General features: G+C 49.7%; 1 protein-coding gene across 1 annotated transcript in view; it reads right to left on the minus strand.

Moving 5' to 3' along the window:
- EYA2 (EYA transcriptional coactivator and phosphatase 2) overlaps positions 1-18,997 on the minus strand; it is a 188,333-nt gene that overhangs the window by 70,137 nt on the left and 99,199 nt on the right. Inside the window, exons 6-8 of the mRNA XM_012743007.3 lie at positions 9,261-9,328; positions 7,686-7,863; positions 1,227-1,369 (exon numbers count right to left, since the gene is read on the minus strand). Coding sequence (XP_012598461.2) covers positions 1,227-1,369; positions 7,686-7,863; positions 9,261-9,328 — 389 coding nt within the window. The remainder of the gene's footprint in view (positions 1-1,226; positions 1,370-7,685; positions 7,864-9,260; positions 9,329-18,997) is intronic.

The raw sequence follows: 18,997 nt of genomic DNA on the forward strand, positions 1-18,997 counted from the left end.
AAAAATACACAATGAAAAGAAACAAATTGGGGCATCCCTTAGACCATGAGTTCTCAGCCTGGGCTGCGAATTGGAATCGCTCAGGGAGCTTTAAAAATACTGATGCCAGGCCGGGCGCGGTGGCTCACACCAGTAATCCTAGCACTCTGGGAGGCTGAGGCAGGTGGATTGCTCAAAGGTCAGGAGTTGGAAACCAGCCTGAGCAAGAGCGAGACCCCGTCTCTACTATAAATAGAAAGAAATTAATTGGCCAACTAATATATATAGAAAAAATTAGCCGGGCATGGTGGTACATGCCTGTAGTCCCAGCTACTCGGGAGGCTGAGGCAGGAGGATCGCTTGAGCCCAGGAGTTTGAGGTTGCTGTGAGCTAGGCTGATGCCACGGCACTCACTCTAGCCTGGGCAACAAAGTAAGACTCTGTCTCCAAAAACAAACAAACAAAATACTGATGCCTGGGTCCCACCCCCAGGGAATCTGATTTAATTCTGGGGTGCAGCTTGAGAATGAAGTTTCTCAAAGCTCCGCAAGTGATTGTAATGTGCAATCTAGGTTGAGAACCTCTGAGAAACTCAGAAAATCATAGAAATTAGATGCAAACTCATTTCAGCCAGCATCCAGGTTGAAAACTATGTAAGCTGTATTACAGTCGCCAGGGGGAACTTCTAAAACTCCCCTGCACCCCCACATCCCAGGCAAGTCTCTTCAATTGGCCTGGGGTAGGGCCTGGGAATCTGTTCTTTGAAAAGCATCCCAGATGATTTTGATACTTAGCCAGGGTTAAGAACCACTCTGCCCCAGCTGGAGGGTCCACTGCCCACTACCCTCTTTGCCAGGGGCTCTCAGAGTGTGGTCCTCAACCCGGGCATCAGCATCGCTGGGGACTTGCTAGGAATGCAAATTCTCAGGCCTGACACCAGATCTACTGAATTGGAAACTTTGGGGGTGGGGCCCAGCAATCTGTGTTTTCAACAGCGCTGCCAGGTGATTCTGATGCTGCCTAAGTTTGAGAGCCGCTGTTCCGTCCTTGCTCCAGGGCCATCCATGTGGCCAACCTCAGTCCTCCCTACTTTTACCTTCAAGCGCTTTCCCGTGTTACTGTGCTTCGAGAACACAAAGGACAGTTCTCCCCTACGGGCTTGGAGAGAACCCTGTCCCCCCCCCCACCTGTTTGGGCCACAGACGGAGATGACATCCACCGAGTCACATGCAAGCCCTTTGGATTACCTCAATCTCATTGTCCCCCGCGGGGGAGGGGTCACTGCTCCTCTTGGACCGGCCTCGGAGCTTCCCGTCGGAGGCCCGAAGCGGCCTGTCCGTGTCTCCCTCTTTCGCTGGCGTGGAAGGTCCGTTGTGTGCGTTGTAGTCACCTGGGGTAAGAAAAGGAATGGTGGCTAATTCGGAAACTTCACTGGGCGTCTCCTCCCAGGAAATACTATATCAGCACCGTCTAATTCCAGAGTGGTATGTCCCAAAGGCAGCACTGAAGGCAAGACTGTAGAATGAAGATCACTCTGGGAAGTCCCTTACGTTGCCCATTCATGAGAACCATTATCTCTCGTCCAGCCAGCAGATCTTGCCCAGCAAGCTCTGTTCCCGGCCCTGGGGGGGTGTCCTGGTTCTCCTGGCACCCGAGGCTAGTGAGAGCAGAGAGACACTGGACAACTGAGCAGGCAAACCCGCAGCACGTCCGGTGGGGGCACGTGCAATGGAATCGGTAAGTCAGGAGGCGGCAACACTCGCTTCTGTGGGGCTAGTCAGGGAGGGGTAGCCCCTCCTCTTGGATGAGGGGACAGTTGAGCGGAGATCTGAGGACCTGGGGCAGAGGCCGCTGGAGCTACAATGAAAGAAGTGTTTCCAGCTCTTTCTGTACCCCAAAGCCTGAGAACGCCCAGACCCACAGAGGGAGGTAGTACGTGTTCACATGTAGCCGGGCGTCACGCTCTTCTACCTTTGAGAGTCCCCCAGCGCCCTTCCCAGGGGGGAAGAGTCTCCATGTTCCTCTCCTACTGGGCCGCTCTGTTCTCTGTTAAAAGTAAGCTGTTTAAACTTTGCCAGTTGAGAGTTTTGTTAGTTTGAGAATTAAATGAGATCGTATCTGTGAGAGCATCCAGCCCAGGTGTGGCAGCGAGGAGGCGATCCCGATGGAGTTCTGGCTCGACTAGACCCGCAGCCCCCTGTGATCAGCGAGAAGATGCGGGGCAGGACTGACGTGGGCACCTGCTGCTTCTCACTGGGGGGGGGGCACTCCTGGGCGTGGCCCCATGCGGAGGCCGCTGCGCCGTTGCCCTGGGCAACTGTCTGATGGGCCCAAAGCAGTGGAGCAGCCTCTCCAGGACGCAGGTCCCAGCGCCAGCACAGCAGGTGTGTTGCTTAAACACAGAAGTTTAAATCACGGCTTTTTATAACGCTCCATCGTCTTTGCTTAACTAACAGGGGAACCCAGGTTTAGCGAGGTGACTTAACTCGCCCGCTGTTACCCTGCAACTTGGTGGCAGAGCCAGAGCTAAAATGTAGGCCTGTCCTTGCGGCTAGAGTGACAGAACTGTCAGTCAGCGCGGAACCCTCGAGGACATCCATTCCTCTGTCGTACTTTCCAGTCGCTTGTTTTAGCTCCCAAATGTCTCTTGAGGACTCCATCTCTCCTTCCAGAATCGCCAGTTCTTGGATCATCAGGGGGAAATGCCTTTGTCTGAAAATACTTGGCGATGGGCTGTTTTTTTCCTACTCTGGAAGGACTATTTCCCTCCGAAACCCTAGGGGCTAAACTTTAATATTTATAAAACTTCTTAGCAGAAGAAGGTTATAATAAGAAAAGATGTGATTTTGCGTTGTCAGGACGTCTGGGTGATGTCCAACTCTTCAGCATTTTCAGGATACGGCATTAGAGATTTCCAAACACTGAGCTAGCAAGGACTTTCTTCGGGAGAAAGAATTTCTTCTAAATTCACAGACGCTGAAGAGCAGTGTAAGTCAAGTCTATCCTGACTCACTTGGTAGTTTAAGGCTTAGAAAACATTTGTTGCTCCCATTAAAATTCAGGCAAATATTATATTGACAAAGAAGCAGGGTAAATGCCAGCTACCTAAGAAAGGTCTAAAGTAAGGAGTGTGTGAAACCAATGTAGTAGGGGATACCACAGAAGAAAGAAAAAAAAAAGAAATCAAAAGAAAAAAGCAACTTTTTACCTGACCTTATACATTCTTGAGAATAAAGAGTAGAAGACCAAGGTCATAGAATCTACAGGATAGAGCAGGTTATGGAGAGCTTTCTTGGAGTCATTTCACTTTTTCTTTCTCCTTTTTAATGTATTTGCTTATTTTAACAGCTGTATTGAGGTATGATTGACATGCAATCAGCCATACACATTTAGAGCACACAATATGGTAAGTTGTGACATGTGTACACATCCGTGAAGCCACTGCCACAACTACTTTGGGCTTAATATACCCTTCTTTTTCTAGTTCCTTAAGATGGAAGATGAGGTCTTTGGTTTGTAACCTTCCTTCTTTTCTAATACAGGCATTTAGTGCTATAAATTTCCTTTTAAGAACTACCTCAATGACATTCCATAAATTTTGATATGTTTTGTTTTCATTTTCATTCAGTTCAAAGTACTTTTTAATTTCCCTTGGATTTCTTGTTTGAGCCATGAGTTATTTAGAAGTGTGTTACTCAGATTCTAAACCTTTGGGAATTTTCTAGAAATCTTTCCGTTATTTACTTCTAATTTAATTCCACTGTTGGGGAAGAAAACACACTTTGTATGCCTTGATTCTTTTAAATGCACTAAAACTTGTTTTATGGCCCCAAATATATTCATCTTGATAAATTTCCCATGGGTGCTTGAAAAGAACATGTATTTGTTTTTGTTGGGCAGAATGTCCTATAAATTGTCTGTAACGTACAGTCTTTTCTTTTCACTCCAGGTCCCCAGTTTTCCTCTCCAGAGAAAATGACTATTAATAGTTACTTTTGCATCTTTCCAGAAATTTCCTATGCAAATATGGATGTTAACTTACACTTATACTTTAAAAAACCTCAGGGTCACATTATGCATGTAGTTCTACCTCTTGCTTTTTTTCACCTATCACAATAGCTCAAAGAGAGACTCATACTAGTACAGATATAGCTACCTTGCTCTTTTTAACAGCTGTATAGTGTGCCCCTGGTGGAAGTACCATGACTTATTTAACCTGCTTCCTTTTAGTGGATGTCCAGGTTGTTTCCATTCTTTTTCTGTGATGTTCCTGCAATAAATACTCTTTTTATGTAAGTCTTTGTACCTATGTGGAAGTTTATCTTTAGGATAAATTCTTAGACATAGAATAGTTGGGTTAAAGGGTACATGCATTTTAAATACTGTTATTAATAGATGTTGCCAAATTGCATGAAAGAACATTCCAAATTTCTTTTTGAGAGATTAAAAAAAAATCTTCTGTTGGCCAAGGGAGATGATCTTAGATGTTAAAAAGATCCTCCAACTTCTTTTCAGATAATTTGTATCATACTTAAAAATATAAAAAGAAAAAAAAATCCTTAAGCAACCAATGCTGATTTGTTTTTTTCTCTTGAGTAATGTCAGATGTTCAGATTTTGCCCTCTGCATCAGCAAATTGCCCTGCAATCATCTGCAAATTGTCGGCACTTCATGTAAATGTTAATGCATGTCAACGCAGAGAGCACTGCGGTGGAGAGAGCCAGGAGTGGTGAGGAGCATTAAAATACTGTGTCCAGGCGATGCAAAGAGCGAGCAGGAGCTGTCAGTAGTACATAAACCTCTTGAGCCTCTGGAGTTTGGAACCGACCACTCAAGGATATCCTGGATAATTTCAAAAGTAGAGTTTTTATGGGAAATTTTAAAAGAGTGCATGTGTGTGTGTGTGTGTGTGTGTGTGTGTGTGTGTGTGTGTGGACGTGCACACACGTGTATGCTTATGTGCCCTTCCTTTAGAATAAACGCTGGGGAAAAGAGACCTTGGTCATAGCTGACAATTATTTATGCCATTAGATTTTATGTGAGCTTGTTAGACACACAGTAAAAACCATCTTAATCACTTATGGTTGAACCTTAGATCAAGGGATAAATGAAGAACAGGAAGAAACCACAAGGAAGAATTTCAAAGAGACACAGTGAGCTTTTATAGTCACTTCTGATGGGGAATAAATATGACCTTCCTGCATAACCCAAATTCTTAGGAGGGAAGCTTTTGGTTCACCATTCAGTTCACCACTGAATTGTAAATGGATAGTGGTACCTATGTGAAGATTTCCTGCTTGTATTTTCCTCTCTGCCCTAATTTCTCATCAGTTTTTTTTTTCTTTTGCTGAAACCAGTTTGGAGGGGCCACATTCTGAAAAGCAGGATGGCCAAAGATAATTCAAGATTATGACAAAGAAAAGTTTGCCAAACTTCAAACTCTTCAAAGAAAGCAATTTGGAAATTGTTAAATAGGCACAACCCATTCATTAAATACTCTGGGATGAAAACACAGTGACCCAAATCAACCCTAAAGCCCTAAACCTTTTTAAAAGTTGACTTAAACATGCTTGGCCATGTTGTCTCCATTTGTCATCAAACAGAGGATAAATCATTCACCCCCAGGGATGGAAAATAGAAGGTCTAAAACCAATAACTACACCAAGAACCCCAGGAACAAGAGAGGTGGGTACTACCCTATTGTTTCTTTTCATTCAGTCAGTCAATATTTGTTACTGAATGTCTACACACCATGCCAGCTTAGCTTCCACAAAGCCCTAGAACATCGATAGGTTTCATAACAGAAGAAGAAAAAGAACGAAACTCGATGGTATCTCCTTTACATTTGGACATTCTAATGCTTTGCTGCCGTGTTACTTAGAGGTGGTAAGCCCAAAGCACGTCATAAACGAGAAGACACAGGCACAGCAGATTTGTGGAAGGAATGAATGGATCCACAGGCTGTTGAGTTATTTGCACAGGGATGTACATTGCAGGTTGAGACCACAAAGGGGCCAGGACATGGGCTCTGCCACATGTTGCTCATAGTCTAGGTGGGATCCATATCAAGGTTGTGAATGTCTTTTTTGCTTATTCAGTGTCTCTTCTGCCTTCTGGTTAGGGTGCTCTGGGTTCCTCTGGGAAATCACTTCTCCCTCATTCTCGGTCCACGTGGTTGAGGTGAGGCTGACCCCCAACTGCAGCTCCAGCTGTGGGCATGAGACCCGAGTTGGCTGCCCATCCCAGCATCCTATCCCATTGGCCACAGAGATTGAGCACATGACCTAAGCTGGGCCAATGGGAGCTTTACCTGGGACTTTTGCAGGAACCACTAGGAAGGAGGAACTCTGCTTGCTGGGGTGGATTAATAGGCAGGATTGAATCCTCAGTAGCTGGTGGCTGTCTTTGTCAGCCTAGGGGAGGAGCCTGCTTGAGGATGAAATGAACCCAGAAAAATGCAGAGCCACGAGGAGGAGAGAGACTAAGTCCCAGCATTATAATTGGAAACCCTGGACTCAGCCCTAAACCCGTATACATTTTGGTTACATATGCTTCAAAATTCCTTTTTTTGCTTAAATGAGTTCAAATTGGATTTCCTATCTTTTGAAGCCCAAAAGACATGGACTAATAGGAAGGTTTCCTAAAACTGTTGTGCCGTTAAAAATGAACATACTTAAGGATTTCTTTGGAGAATTCTATAATTATTGACGACCCTGAGTCACTATATTTGAACCCCTCTTGGAGAGAGAACCAACATTTGAAGGCCTCTGCCCTTCTGTTCTCAAGTGGGTTAGACAACATTCTCAGCTGTGCATGGGCGGGGGTTGCAGGAGTGCTGCTGACAGAGTCCACCAGACCTGGGTTGCATCCCAGCTCCACCAACTGAAGCAGAGCAAGTTCCTTATCACTCTGATCTTCAAGTTGTTCTTATTTGGAAAAAGTGGGGGGTAATATGAAACCTGTTTTTGTGAGGACGTTGGCTTTCCTTATCACAGTTCATAATTATGTATTTGTATGATTATTCGATCACTGTCTGCAAAGATCAAGTCTATATTGCACTTTATTTATTTCCCAAACTAAGAGGAGTGCCTGGAACACAGCAGGTGCTTATTAAATATGGTCACACTTGAGGCTCAGACTTGTGTGTGGGGGGCAAGGGCATTATTTGAATCCTTAAAATTTGTACCCCCATAATATGCTGAAATAAAAAAAATTGTCAAATAAATATATATAAATGATTAGAGAATACAGCACAGGTATGTGCTTGGTACATAACAGATGGGCAGTAAATACTAGTTTCTTGTCTTTGTGGAGCCCGGCTTACCAGCTCCAAGGCCTACATGGGCCAGGCAGGCAGTGAACCTGGGTTAAGCCGGCTAGAGGTGGAATCATCATCATCTTCTCTAAAGGGGGGGCAGACACACTTAGTTTCAATCCGGGAGCGTTCCTTGGGAATGTGGCTAGAGTGGCCGGATCTTCTTTCAAGGGAGGCCAGAAACGAAAACTTTCAGGTAAAATTTTCTGACTTTTAAACACGAATGCAATTAAACACGTGCGCGTACAAACAGAAAGACCAACAGAACACGTCTGAGATGCGCAGCCCTTGCGGGACCCGTTCACTACATGGGGACCTACGTCCGGGTCCGCCCTTCATACAAGCGCTCAGGCCACGGCTGCGGCGACCGCACGACAGTGGCTGCACGTACCGGCAAGTGACTCGGAACTCTGGCTGGGGACGTTGTGAGGTGCCTCCTGGAGGACGTAGGTGGACGTGGAGAGGGGCGACGGGCAGATGCTGCTGGCCGGGACGTACGGCGGGTTGTAGGACGAGCTGTAATACTGGGAGTACTGGCTCTGGGGGAAGCCGGGGTAGGAAGGATAGTCCTGGGAAGAGACAGCACACCGAGGACGTGAGTGACGCAGCTGCCTGGGCGTGGGCCTTCGCTTAGCCTCGGACCCAGGCGCGCAGACACTGGCACCTGGAGGTCAGCAGGCGACCTTGAGGGATACAGGCGTGACCCTGACGACACCTGTCCTGGTCACTGTTATATCCCCAGCACCTGGGACGGTGCCTGGAATATATAGTAACTCAATAAATGTCCAATAAATGAGTGAACAGTAGAGACCACACGTACACACATATCCAGGAGACCAGGCGTCATGCTCACGGGCATCTGCACAGCACTAGGGGTCCAGAAAATTCTATGAGGGAGTCATGGAGATCAAATCAGTAGATGCCAATCATCTCTGATCAAGCTTTGCCTGAACAGACTGGATATTTCAATTCTCCCACAATAGTCACTATTTCAGTATTCCGCCCGCCATCGCCCCACACCAGGGCTTCTCAACTCTGCAAAGAACTCATGGGAAGTTCAGCTTCCTGGGCCCCACCCCAGGTCTACTGTGTTTTCGACAAGTTCTTATAGCGAAGTGAACAAACACCCAGAATTAAGAGCCACGGCTTAAAAAGGACTGTTTTCTTTACAACTATTTTATCCATGTATACAGTACACTGGAAATAATACAAAATTATATGAAACAATTTTCATATTTTCCAAGTTTTATGAATACATTATTTAGATTCTTCGGCTCCTTGGAAAAGAAATAGCACATTCCTCATATTTAAATTTGTTAAAATATTCCTAGGGCCCATCTACCCTAGGGTAGTTTTAATTTAACAGTAGCCTGAGAGCAGGTTAACCTTTTGTTTTGAAGTGATTTTAGGCTTACAGGAGAGGTGTACAAATAGTACACGGGGTTCCTGCGCATCTTCAGCATGGTAATTCTTAATTCACTCTCTAAGTGAAACCAAGAGAATCAAAATATGAGCCAGCATTTGTCTTTGTAGAGATGACATACTTTGGTTTAACAAGCATTTATAAAGCCCCCACTGTGTGCTGGCTCTCCGCCCTGCGGATACAGAGGTGAGCAAGATGTACTGTCAGCCCGAGAAGCCCCTGGTCTGGTGAAAGAACACGCACGACGGCATCCACATATGCCAGACTGAACAGGCAACGGGTGTCTTGGACTCAGGCCAACTCGCACATTGCCATGACATTTTGGAAATCTTCTAATATAATTCTAATGTCTCTGCCTGTATGTTACGCGTATCCAGTGGCCTTTTGCACAACCTGGCTCCCGTACTCTGCAAACCCAGGGAATTAAGAGGCTGAGTTTCTGGTGGGGAGACTGTGTGTGTGAGTGGCTCTCCGGGTGCTCTGACTTAAGGGGGGTATTTAAGGAAAAAGCAGAGGAAAGAACTGGGAGGGAGCCGTGTCTACCTGGTGCACACTTCCGAATCCAGCTGTGTTGGTCAGTCCATTTGCTCCCTGGTAGATCCCGGGCGTGCCTGTGGGAAGGAGGAACAGGATGAAGTCTCAGTCAGAGAGGAACGTGGAGGAGAAGGATGTATTGGCCAGGTGGGGTCTGAGGTCTGACAGGCTGGGATACAACCTGTGACCATGGGTACCAAGTCTCTCTGAACCTGTTTCCTTAACAGATGAGGCAAATAAATGACATCTTTTTCAAAGGGTCATAGTGAGAAATAAATGAGATATTGCACACCACACACAGTCTGGTCCTTGATAATTATGTTTTTAAAAAAATCAGTTTTTCAAAAATTATGATATATATATATATAACATTTATCATCTTAAACCACTTTATTTTATTCAGTTTATTATTATTTTTTTTGAGATAGAGTCTCACTCTGTGGCCTTGGATAGAGTGTAATGATGTAATTGTAGCTCACAGCAACCTCAAACTCCTGGGCTCATGGGATCCTCCTGACGCAGCCTCCTGAGTAGCTGGGACTACAGGTTCATGCCACGACACCTGGTTAATTTTTCTGTTTTTTGTAGAGACGGGGTCTCACTCTTGCTTAGGCTGGTTTCGAACCCCTGAGCTCAAGTGATCCTCCTGCCTCAGCTTCCCAGAGTGCTAGGATTACAGGTGTGAGCCACCACGCCTGGCCCATCTCAACCATTTGAAAGTGTACGGTTTAGTGGCATTGAGTACAGTCACACTCTTGTGCAAACATCACCACCATCCGCCTCTAGAACAATATACAGTTAGGTTTATTTGTTTCAGTTTGCTATCAAATTTTAGAAATTACTTTTGCCAAAATGTGTTTTATAATTATGTAAAGTATTTACATGGTTCCAAAGGCAAATCTACCAAATAGACTATATCCATGTCTTGGGGGGTGGCCACATACTGGGACTCGGGGGAGAAGAAGCGTCCAGCGAGCTGCTTTCACAGGGAGCTCGGGGCACAAGGAAGGGCCCTGTAACGCTGATCGGGCAGGGCTGGGGTCAGGGCAGGCTTCCTGGAGGAAGTGACATCTAACCTAACCTCCACAGGATGAAAAAGAGCTAGCTGGGTGAAGAGAGCGAGAACCGGGACCTTGGCCAGACCCGGGTCCTCTCTCCTGATGGCCGCCACATGGCGGCTGGCCCAAGGCCCAGAAACCCAGACTTTGTCCGCACCAGCGCATGCCGGGATCCCAGCGGCTGTCCTCAGTGGCCTGCCCTGACACGCTGGGCAGAAGGCCTAGGCCAGCCTACTCCGTTCGAGGGCGGCTAGTTGGACCTGGCTGCCATGGTGACCCTACTTGCTGACGTTTAGGAAGGCCCGAGTCTCAGCCAAGCTCCTGGATGCAGCATTTTCTCTTCTGATCGCTCTCTCCTTTCGTGCCAACCTTCTGAATGGCGACTCAGGGCAGGTTTGGACACAAACAGGTCGCAGTCTTGTCTCTTGGTATCCTTTCTCCAAAAGGATCCTCCTGTTTATTTGCGTTTTGTGACCCAGGGTCATCCGAAGAATGGACAGCTGAACAGACGGCAGCGTGGGGGCGGCCGCAGGGCGCCTGCAGCGAGAAGTCCGTCCCGTGCCAGGGAGGCCCGGGAAGGAGGCGGCAGGTGGCCGCAGAAGCCCTGTGCCACAGCGCGTGGCCTCGTGGGCTCGGGAGGGCTTTGACAGACAGACCCGCCGTGGTGCTGGAGTGCTGAGCGCCTCTGGCTGATGCAAAGCCCGGTGAGGGCCGGGAGGCAAGGATGAGGTGAAAACAACGTCCTCTCTTAAGGCGACGGGGGCAGGTCCTGCGAGGGGTGCCCCAATCTCCATTCACCCCTTCCCTCTCATAGCGACAGGACCTCTGTTTGTGAGCTGGGCACACGGCTCCTTGGAATAAACACTGCAATCCCCAGCGTCCCTCCTGGCTAGCTGTGGCCACGTGAAGAGTTCCAGACAAAGGGGACAGAAGTGAATGAATGTGAGCAACTTCCTAGTTGTGCCCCGGAAGGGCGGGGCAGGTCCTCTCTTTCCCTGTGGACTTGGTGGGGGGGGGGGGCTGCCTTGCATGGCACGGCCGAGCAGAAAGACATAACACGCTCGAACCCGTTACACTTGCTGACCAGGACTGCCGCATCAGTTGGGACTTTCGTATGAGAAAGAAACGCCCTTCTTTCTTGTTGAAGACATTGCTGTTTTGAGCTTCTGTTGCAGCAGACAACTACTGCTTGTGTTTTGTTTTATTGGTTTTCTTGGGTTTTAAGTAAAAGCAGTCTCTCAATGCCTGCCTCCTCCTCTGGATCATGTGAGCATGCAGCGTCTGGAGCTATGGCAGCCACATTGGGACATGGGGCCACGAGCACAGAATCAGCAGGCCCACATGCTGAAACGGAAGGAGTAAAAAAATGGAAAGAATCTGGTCTTTGAAGACATAACTGAGCTGCCAAACTAAACATGGGGGTCCTGACTTCTTGTTAAATATACAATAAATGGGATTATGGTTTACTCCAATGTAACTTGGGCTTTATCATTACTTGCAGCCCAAAGTGCTCTTCATGGACACAGTGCTACCCCACTTTGGCCCACCTCTGCCATGGAGGAAGGTGAGTCTGAGGTAGCCAGAGCTTCTGATTTTTCAGGAGGAGTCAGGATTTGTGTAGGAAATTTCCCAATTTTCAAATGTAGGTAACAAATACAAACTAGTTAGGCAATAAAATAAAACCAAACCAAAACAAACAAAAACACGCAGGGTGGAGGGGCCTCTGCGTTTCCAGGTTGTGTCTGGTCTAGGAGGGGAGGACAGAGAAAGGGTCCCATGTCCCCGGTGTGACAGGGACTCAGCCCTGCAGAGCCCAGACCCAAAGGGCCGAGACCGCGGACGTCTCGGCAGCTGCCCAGGTCCCAGCGACACAGGACTTTGTGAGCCCCCAACACCACAAACACACTGGCACCGAGTGCGATTCCAGAACCCTGGCCCAAATTCTGGAGAGTTTGGGGAAAGCTCTGAAAGACTAAGACGAAACTTTCTTACCATCCCAGAATGGCGGCTTGAGATAGAAATTACGTTGACATGCTGAAAATAAAGTCAATTCTATTTTTTTTACCCCCTTCTGCTCGCGCACGGAGATTTATACCTACTATACAAGGGACAGAGGGATTCTTTCTGTCCCCAGAACTGTGCCTCCCAGTGTCAGGGAACCCGTGGCCAGCCCTATAGGACAAATACGACATCTCATTTGTTGTCTTGAATTCACACTTCTCTGATTCCTGGTGACTCTGGACATCCCTTTGGGCTTGCTGCCCTCTGGATTTCCTCTTCTTTTTAAGGACATGGTGACAGTTACCATGAAAACCCCCCCTCCCTTTCCCGGGCCAAGCCCAGCTTTAACTTAATCCAGGCCCTTGGAAGCCTTTCAGTTATTGGCATTAGCCGTTGGGTAAATAATGATAACAGCTTTTATTTATTGAGCACTTATTATCTTCCCCAAGGCTAATCATTTCGCATGCATTATCTTGTTTAATTTCCACCGTAGCCCTAGGAAGTCGGCCTTCCTGGGAAGTGGCAGGGCAGGTTCAAGCCCAGGTCAGCCCGGAGCCTGGGAGCCCCGCGCTGCCGTCCCCGCGCCCGTGCGGAACAGCTGCCCGCCTCGGTTCTTCGGGGCCAACCTAAAGGGAGCTCGCGGTCACCCGCGGGTTTGACACAGCAACCCAGGCGGTGCAGGGACAGCCTCACGGGCAATCCCAACGGACGGGCGCCCCCTCATCAATGCTACCTGCTCCGGGATCCATGTGGCAGTTTCTTTCCCCATAGCAAAGGGCCCTCCCACGCTGGGTCCACAGTGACGCTCCTACACACGCATGCTCCCTCTTCACACAGCCTTCCCGAGGCTGGCATTCGCACAGAACTGCTGAGACCTAACAGGACTGCGAGTGCAAAAGGTCTGGAAGTACGACAGGGGAAAGGACTCAGAAGACACTGTACAAAATGCAGAAGCCACAAGCAGGGAGAGAGACGTGAGCCTGTTCCCAAACGCACTCACTCGGGTACCCTAACCACGGCCAAGTTCCAGAAAGGGGCACATCCCGCACCCTCATGGGTCTGCGTCTCAGTTTCTTTTCTTTACCTACAATACAAAGCGGGGAGAGCTGCCAGCCCTGCCCCACACTCCCCGCTGTGCAGACCTGTCACTCACCCAGGCACTCACTCCTTTTTCCTTCATTCGCTAAATATTTGCTGAGTGCCTGGTGTGCGCCAACAATTCTGTCTTGAGAAAGAGCTGGGTCCTGTCTTCTTGGACCTTAGAAGCTGGAAGGGGCTGGAAGACAACAGGGAATCCATGCACAACTGATGATTTTCCCTGGTGACTGCGGACAAATGGTTGCATGTTCTAAGCCTTAGTTTTCCCATCTGTAAAATGGAGCCAGGCAGAGTTAATTTGGCTTCGAGATGAGGACTCTGAGATGAGGTATACCAAGGGCAGAGCTGGGCATAGAGTGCGTGTTCAGTAAATGGTAGCGAGGATTGCTATTCTCCATGTGTTAACAGTCATCACTGGAGATGTCAAATATGCTAGTATTTTACTGATTTGCCATTTCTGTTTTTTTTTTTTTTTTTTTTTTTTAATTCATGGGAATAAAGCCATTCAAGGAAGGCTTAAAAAAAAAACCCAACTTGGATAGGGCCAAACAGCAGAGCCCACATGAAGACAAAGGCTTCTGGGATACCCAGATTGAGCGCTCAGCTCTGGGACCGCCAGGGCACAGGGTCCGAGTGCCAGGAAGGGGACGCCCCGTCTGTCTTGCCGCCCTGAGCTGTCTGGCCCACTCTGCCGTCTTGGAGCCCCGGAGCCTGAGCTCCTGCATCTTTGCTCCACGTGGAGCCCAGCCCACATCTGTGTTCAATCAAACCCGCTGCTAAACGTCACAATGGCCTCATTCACAGGTAGCGGAGAGCACATTTAACTGGCAATAAAACAACCCGCATTCCTGAGGATGCCGTTTCAGATAGGCTGCCCTGTCACCCCGTCTCCGCCACACCAGTCAGCCGGGAAAACGCCATGGTGGGGAGGGCGGGGGCGGCAGGGGAGGGGCGGGGAGGGCAGTGTCGCTGCAGAGGAGAAAGCCACCCCGTCGGTCCGCACGTAGCGGCGGGGGGGAGATGTCCAAGGCGCGGCGCGCTGGGACCGAGGCGAGGCGCAGGGCGGCGGGGCTACTCGCAGCACAGGCCAGACCGCGCGTTTGCCTTCGCTGACTGCAGGTAAGTGGAGGTTAATGCATTTGGAAGGCTTCTCAGAGGAGGCAGCATCTGAACGGAAGCTAAATGGATGGGAAGGAGCCAGCCACGTGAAGACGTGGGGAAAGAACATTCCAGGGGAGGGGAAACAGCAAGTGCAAAGGCCCTGAGGTGGGAAGAGCTGAAAGAAGCAGGTGTGAGTGGAATGGAGAGGACGGGGCAGATGTGTACGGTGAGGTCGGAGGTCTGCAGGGCCCGGCGGCGGTCATAGCTCGGCGTTGCATTTATTTCTGATTGCAACGGGAGGCCTACATGGAGGCTTTTAAACAGGGGAGTGATATGATCCGATACGACACCAGATCGGGAAGGACTGCCCATCTGATTTTACCCAGCGCGGTGAAAACAGATCGGGGGATCACAGTGGAGCCCGAGACCAAACTATTATTCTTCCTGCCAAGGGTCTCCTCTGGGGCGACTCTTGGGAATGCTAACCCCCATAAAAATCAGTTTCTGAAACAAGCTCTACGTGTTGGAAAGTGGTTTTCACTGATACAGCCCAGGGAAGGCAATGAAGTCAGTGATGCCTTACGCTGCCCTGGTGGAAATTTGGCAGGGACGAAGCATGTGACCTAGCCTGGACCAATCAGTGCATCACAGTCCCCTGCCCACAATGACTCCTCCAGGAGTGTGCACCTGAGCTAAGCAGGTCCAATGAGAGGGAATCCCAAGATGATGTATGGTAAAAAGGCTGGAGCTACTGCAGCCACTTGGCCACCATGAGGGCAGAATCTGTCAAAGCCCAGTTGTAAAACAGAGAGAAACCAGAACTAGTTGGCATTTTTGAGCTCTGGATCCATATATGCCTAGAGTCCATAATAGTTGGATTTTTCAGTTGTTTATGTCAATAAATTCTTCTTAACAATACTAAGCCAGTCCAGGCTGGGTTTCATTTTGCTTGTGTCTGAAAGAGTCCAAACAATAAAAAATGTATAGGTAATGACTAGAGGGAGATGGGAACGGCCTGGCATAGCTAGGACACTGGCTGGATGTCCCGTGACTGAGTCCTGGAGTCACATCTGGGGGACACAGGGCAGAGGCGCAAGAGAACTCCAAGCAAGGCGTCTTGGGGTCGAGTCCGGACTGCCCACATATCAGGTGTTGGGTGCTGGGCAAAGAGGGGTGAATGCGCCTGTTTTCTGAGGGGCAGACGCGGGAGGCAGGGCCTTTGTCCGGTGCACCTGGCTTACCTGCAGCACCTACACACACGCACAGACTCACCTGGTGCACGGCAGACACCCAACGTTTACATGGTGAGCTGAGGCAATGAATGACCTGGTGTCTTTCCCCCACGAAGAATCGCTGGATTCATGACAAATATTCATCCATCACCGACACCACACTGACACGGAACGAATTTCAGGGGAAGCACAGATGTATAAGGCATGATCTACTTCCTCATGGTCATTCATTCATTCATTCATTCAGTCAAACTAGAGATGGAGAAGTGAACAAGACGACATTTATTCCACAAGTATTTCCTGAACACCTCTAGCCAGGAGGCAACAAAGGCAACTGGGGGGGCAATGCTTAGCGCCTCCCGATCTTCATCAACAAGCCCCATCCATTCTTCATATGGACAACGTATGTTTTCTCAAACATGCATATTCATAAGAATAGCTTATACTTGCCAAATTCTTGGTGGGTGATAGGCACTGTTCTAAGAACGTAACTGCAATAACCCATTTAATCGTCACAACACCTAGGAGGCAGATGCTATCATCAACATCATCCCCTCTTCACAAATGGGTAAACTGAGGCCCCAGGCCACTGGGGAGGGTTCAGAGCTGAGATGCAGAGCCCGGCAGCTGCCTTGAGGCTGGGACCCTAACCACTCTGCTACACTGCCTCTCCTTCCGGCCAGCCCTGAGCCCCTCCCACGCGGACGCTCTAGTCCAGCATCCTCAGTGGGGTGGCGTCACCCCAGGGGGGCACACGTTGGGTCTTGGGAGACGAAAGACTCGTACTCTTTTTATGAGGACAGCACAGACACACCTTCACCACGTGGACAGACCACAGGACGGCCACGGCGCTAACCTCTCATGAGGACGCCTTTCTTGCTGAGGAACTCACAAAGCCAGCAGGGTCTCTAAGGGCTGCGGCAGAGACAGCAGGGCGGCCTCCAATTTCCACTCTTCCTTCTTTTTCGTAATTGCATTTAGAGAAAATGTCTAAAAAGGACGCTTGGGGTGGGCGTGAGGGTGGGGCTGATAATGGAAAAAAGCTGAGAAACTGTGTTGGAACCACCTTGGGGTGTGTGTGTGGGCGATTCTGTGCCCTGGACAGGCCCCCGGCCACCTGCTGGGGAGACTGAGCTGACAGAGACACAGTTGACATCCTGGAACACGCAGGGGACACGGTCAATGCCACCACGACCAGGTCCTTGCCAGAGGATGGCCGGGAATATTCCACGGCTCGTCTGTACCCTGTAAATGCGGATAAAGAAACAGGAGCCCCGGAAGGAGCAGGCGGGGGCCTGGTCCCCCCAGGGGGCTCCTCCTCCTCTCTGGGGCCTCAGCTCAGATGTGACCTCCCCTGACCGCTCCGCCAACGCGGCCTACGCTCCCCCCGGCCAGCCTCACCCCACACGTCACCCTGGTTTTGGTTTTTCCTTTTGGTAGCACTGACACCCAGGAGTGACCTTATTCCTTCAGGCTCCCTGTACTGTTCATCTCATTCCACTAACAGGCAAGCTCCGTGAGCACAGCCTTTGCCTTTTCTTCATAGGAGGCAGGAGGCACGCGGTAGGCGCTCAAGAAATAATTTTTGGGAAAAAAAAGAGGGATATCTGTTCTGTTCTCGGCACTATTTCCAGCTTTCAGCACGGTACCCGCACACGACAAACACTCACTGACTGTTTACTGAATGAACAAACGAAAACAGTGAATGGCTCGACCTTAACGATAGTTACTGATTAATGAGCATCTGCTTTGCGCCAGGCACTACGCTAAGCCCCCTGCCTTGGTTTCCCTACTTCATCCTCCGCTCGACAAGGGAAACAAGACAGCAATGTAGGTGACTGTCAATCATTTCACCAGAGTTTCCTGAGCACCTACTATGTGCCAATCCATCCTGAGCACTAAGAACACAGCAATGCGGGAAATGATGAAACCACTGTCCCCGTGGAGCCGACATGCCAGTGGGCAGGGCCGGAGGTGACAACATATGTAACACGACGTGTCAGATGCAGACAGGTGCCGGAGACAACTACAGCCAGGACGAGAGCCGGGAATGCTGGGGTCCCGGTGGGGCTGTCAGGGAAGGCTCTAGATCTGAGGACAGACTTGCAGAAGCTGAGGAATTGGAAGCCCCCTGAGGTTAAGCACCTTGCAATTCATAACTCACAGATTAGAAGTGGCAGAGCTGGGATTCGAACCCAGGACGGTCTGCCCCCAGGGCCTGCTGTTTTTCATCTCAGTTCTCTCCCAGCTCCTACCTGCTGTAACTTCCATCCCACTGGAAGGTTCATTAATAGTTTCGGTGGGTGTTTGATTTAACCCAGCGAAAAATCCCCCTCCCTCTCTTCCTCCCACTGCACGCTAGGTGTTGCGTGTGCGGCACGCGTACAGGTGACAGCAGCTGGCCTGCCGGGGGGCTGTCTGGAAGGCCCGTGCCACGCCAGCCACACGTGCCGTGGGCACGCCGCCACGGCAAAGCCCTGCGGAGTGTGCCGCTACGGCTCCCTGGCAGCGGCGTTCAACTACGAGGGGAAAGCCTGGCAGAGGCCGGGGGCTCGTCCTGGGGCAAACCGAGGCCAACATCTGGTTAGTGACAGGGAGGCCATCCAAAAGGCCACGTTACGGCCTCTGGTCTAAAGTTTCCTGGCAGTAAAGACAACCATCTCCAAATTGATACTTTTTCAAATGGGAAGGTCAAGTGCTCACCCAGATGACCCCCCGCAGCAATCCTCCAACGCCTCGTAAGGTCACAGAGCCCGTATCCGCCTGCCCCACGGAGCAGGCAGCCCGGGAACCGCTGCCCGCGCTCAGGCCCGCGGCTGCGGCGCTGGGCTGCTGCCTCCGACCCCAGCCCCCGTTTCAAGTGCTTGCCTTAGGAAAAAAGGTTCCCTCCGCAGACCTGCAAGTCCCAAGCGGGCTCGTCTAATGCGCCCCAGGAGGGCATGGCCTTAAGACGCCTCCCTGTCTCAGATCAAAGCCTTCTTGTCCTAGGTCCCAGCAGCCATAATTCACTCCTTGCCCTGAAACCTCGTGTTGCTTTTAAGGTTTGATGGTCCGAGCAGCTGCAGACCTCAGCTTTCATCTCTGCTGGGTTCATTTCCCCTTCTCCCACCATCTCCTCCAATCTTTGTCGCTTAAGTTATTTCCAAAGTCCCAGAATGTGGGTGTTGTTCTTCCCCACTCCCACCAGCGCTCGTGGGGTTTTTTCAGTCTTCATAAAATCTGGAGGGTGTTCACATTCACCGAGCACCTCCTATGT

The sequence above is a fragment of the Microcebus murinus genome, chromosome 16 (genome assembly GCF_040939455.1).
Source record: "Microcebus murinus isolate Inina chromosome 16, M.murinus_Inina_mat1.0, whole genome shotgun sequence".
Classification (NCBI taxonomy): domain Eukaryota; kingdom Metazoa; phylum Chordata; class Mammalia; order Primates; family Cheirogaleidae; genus Microcebus; species Microcebus murinus.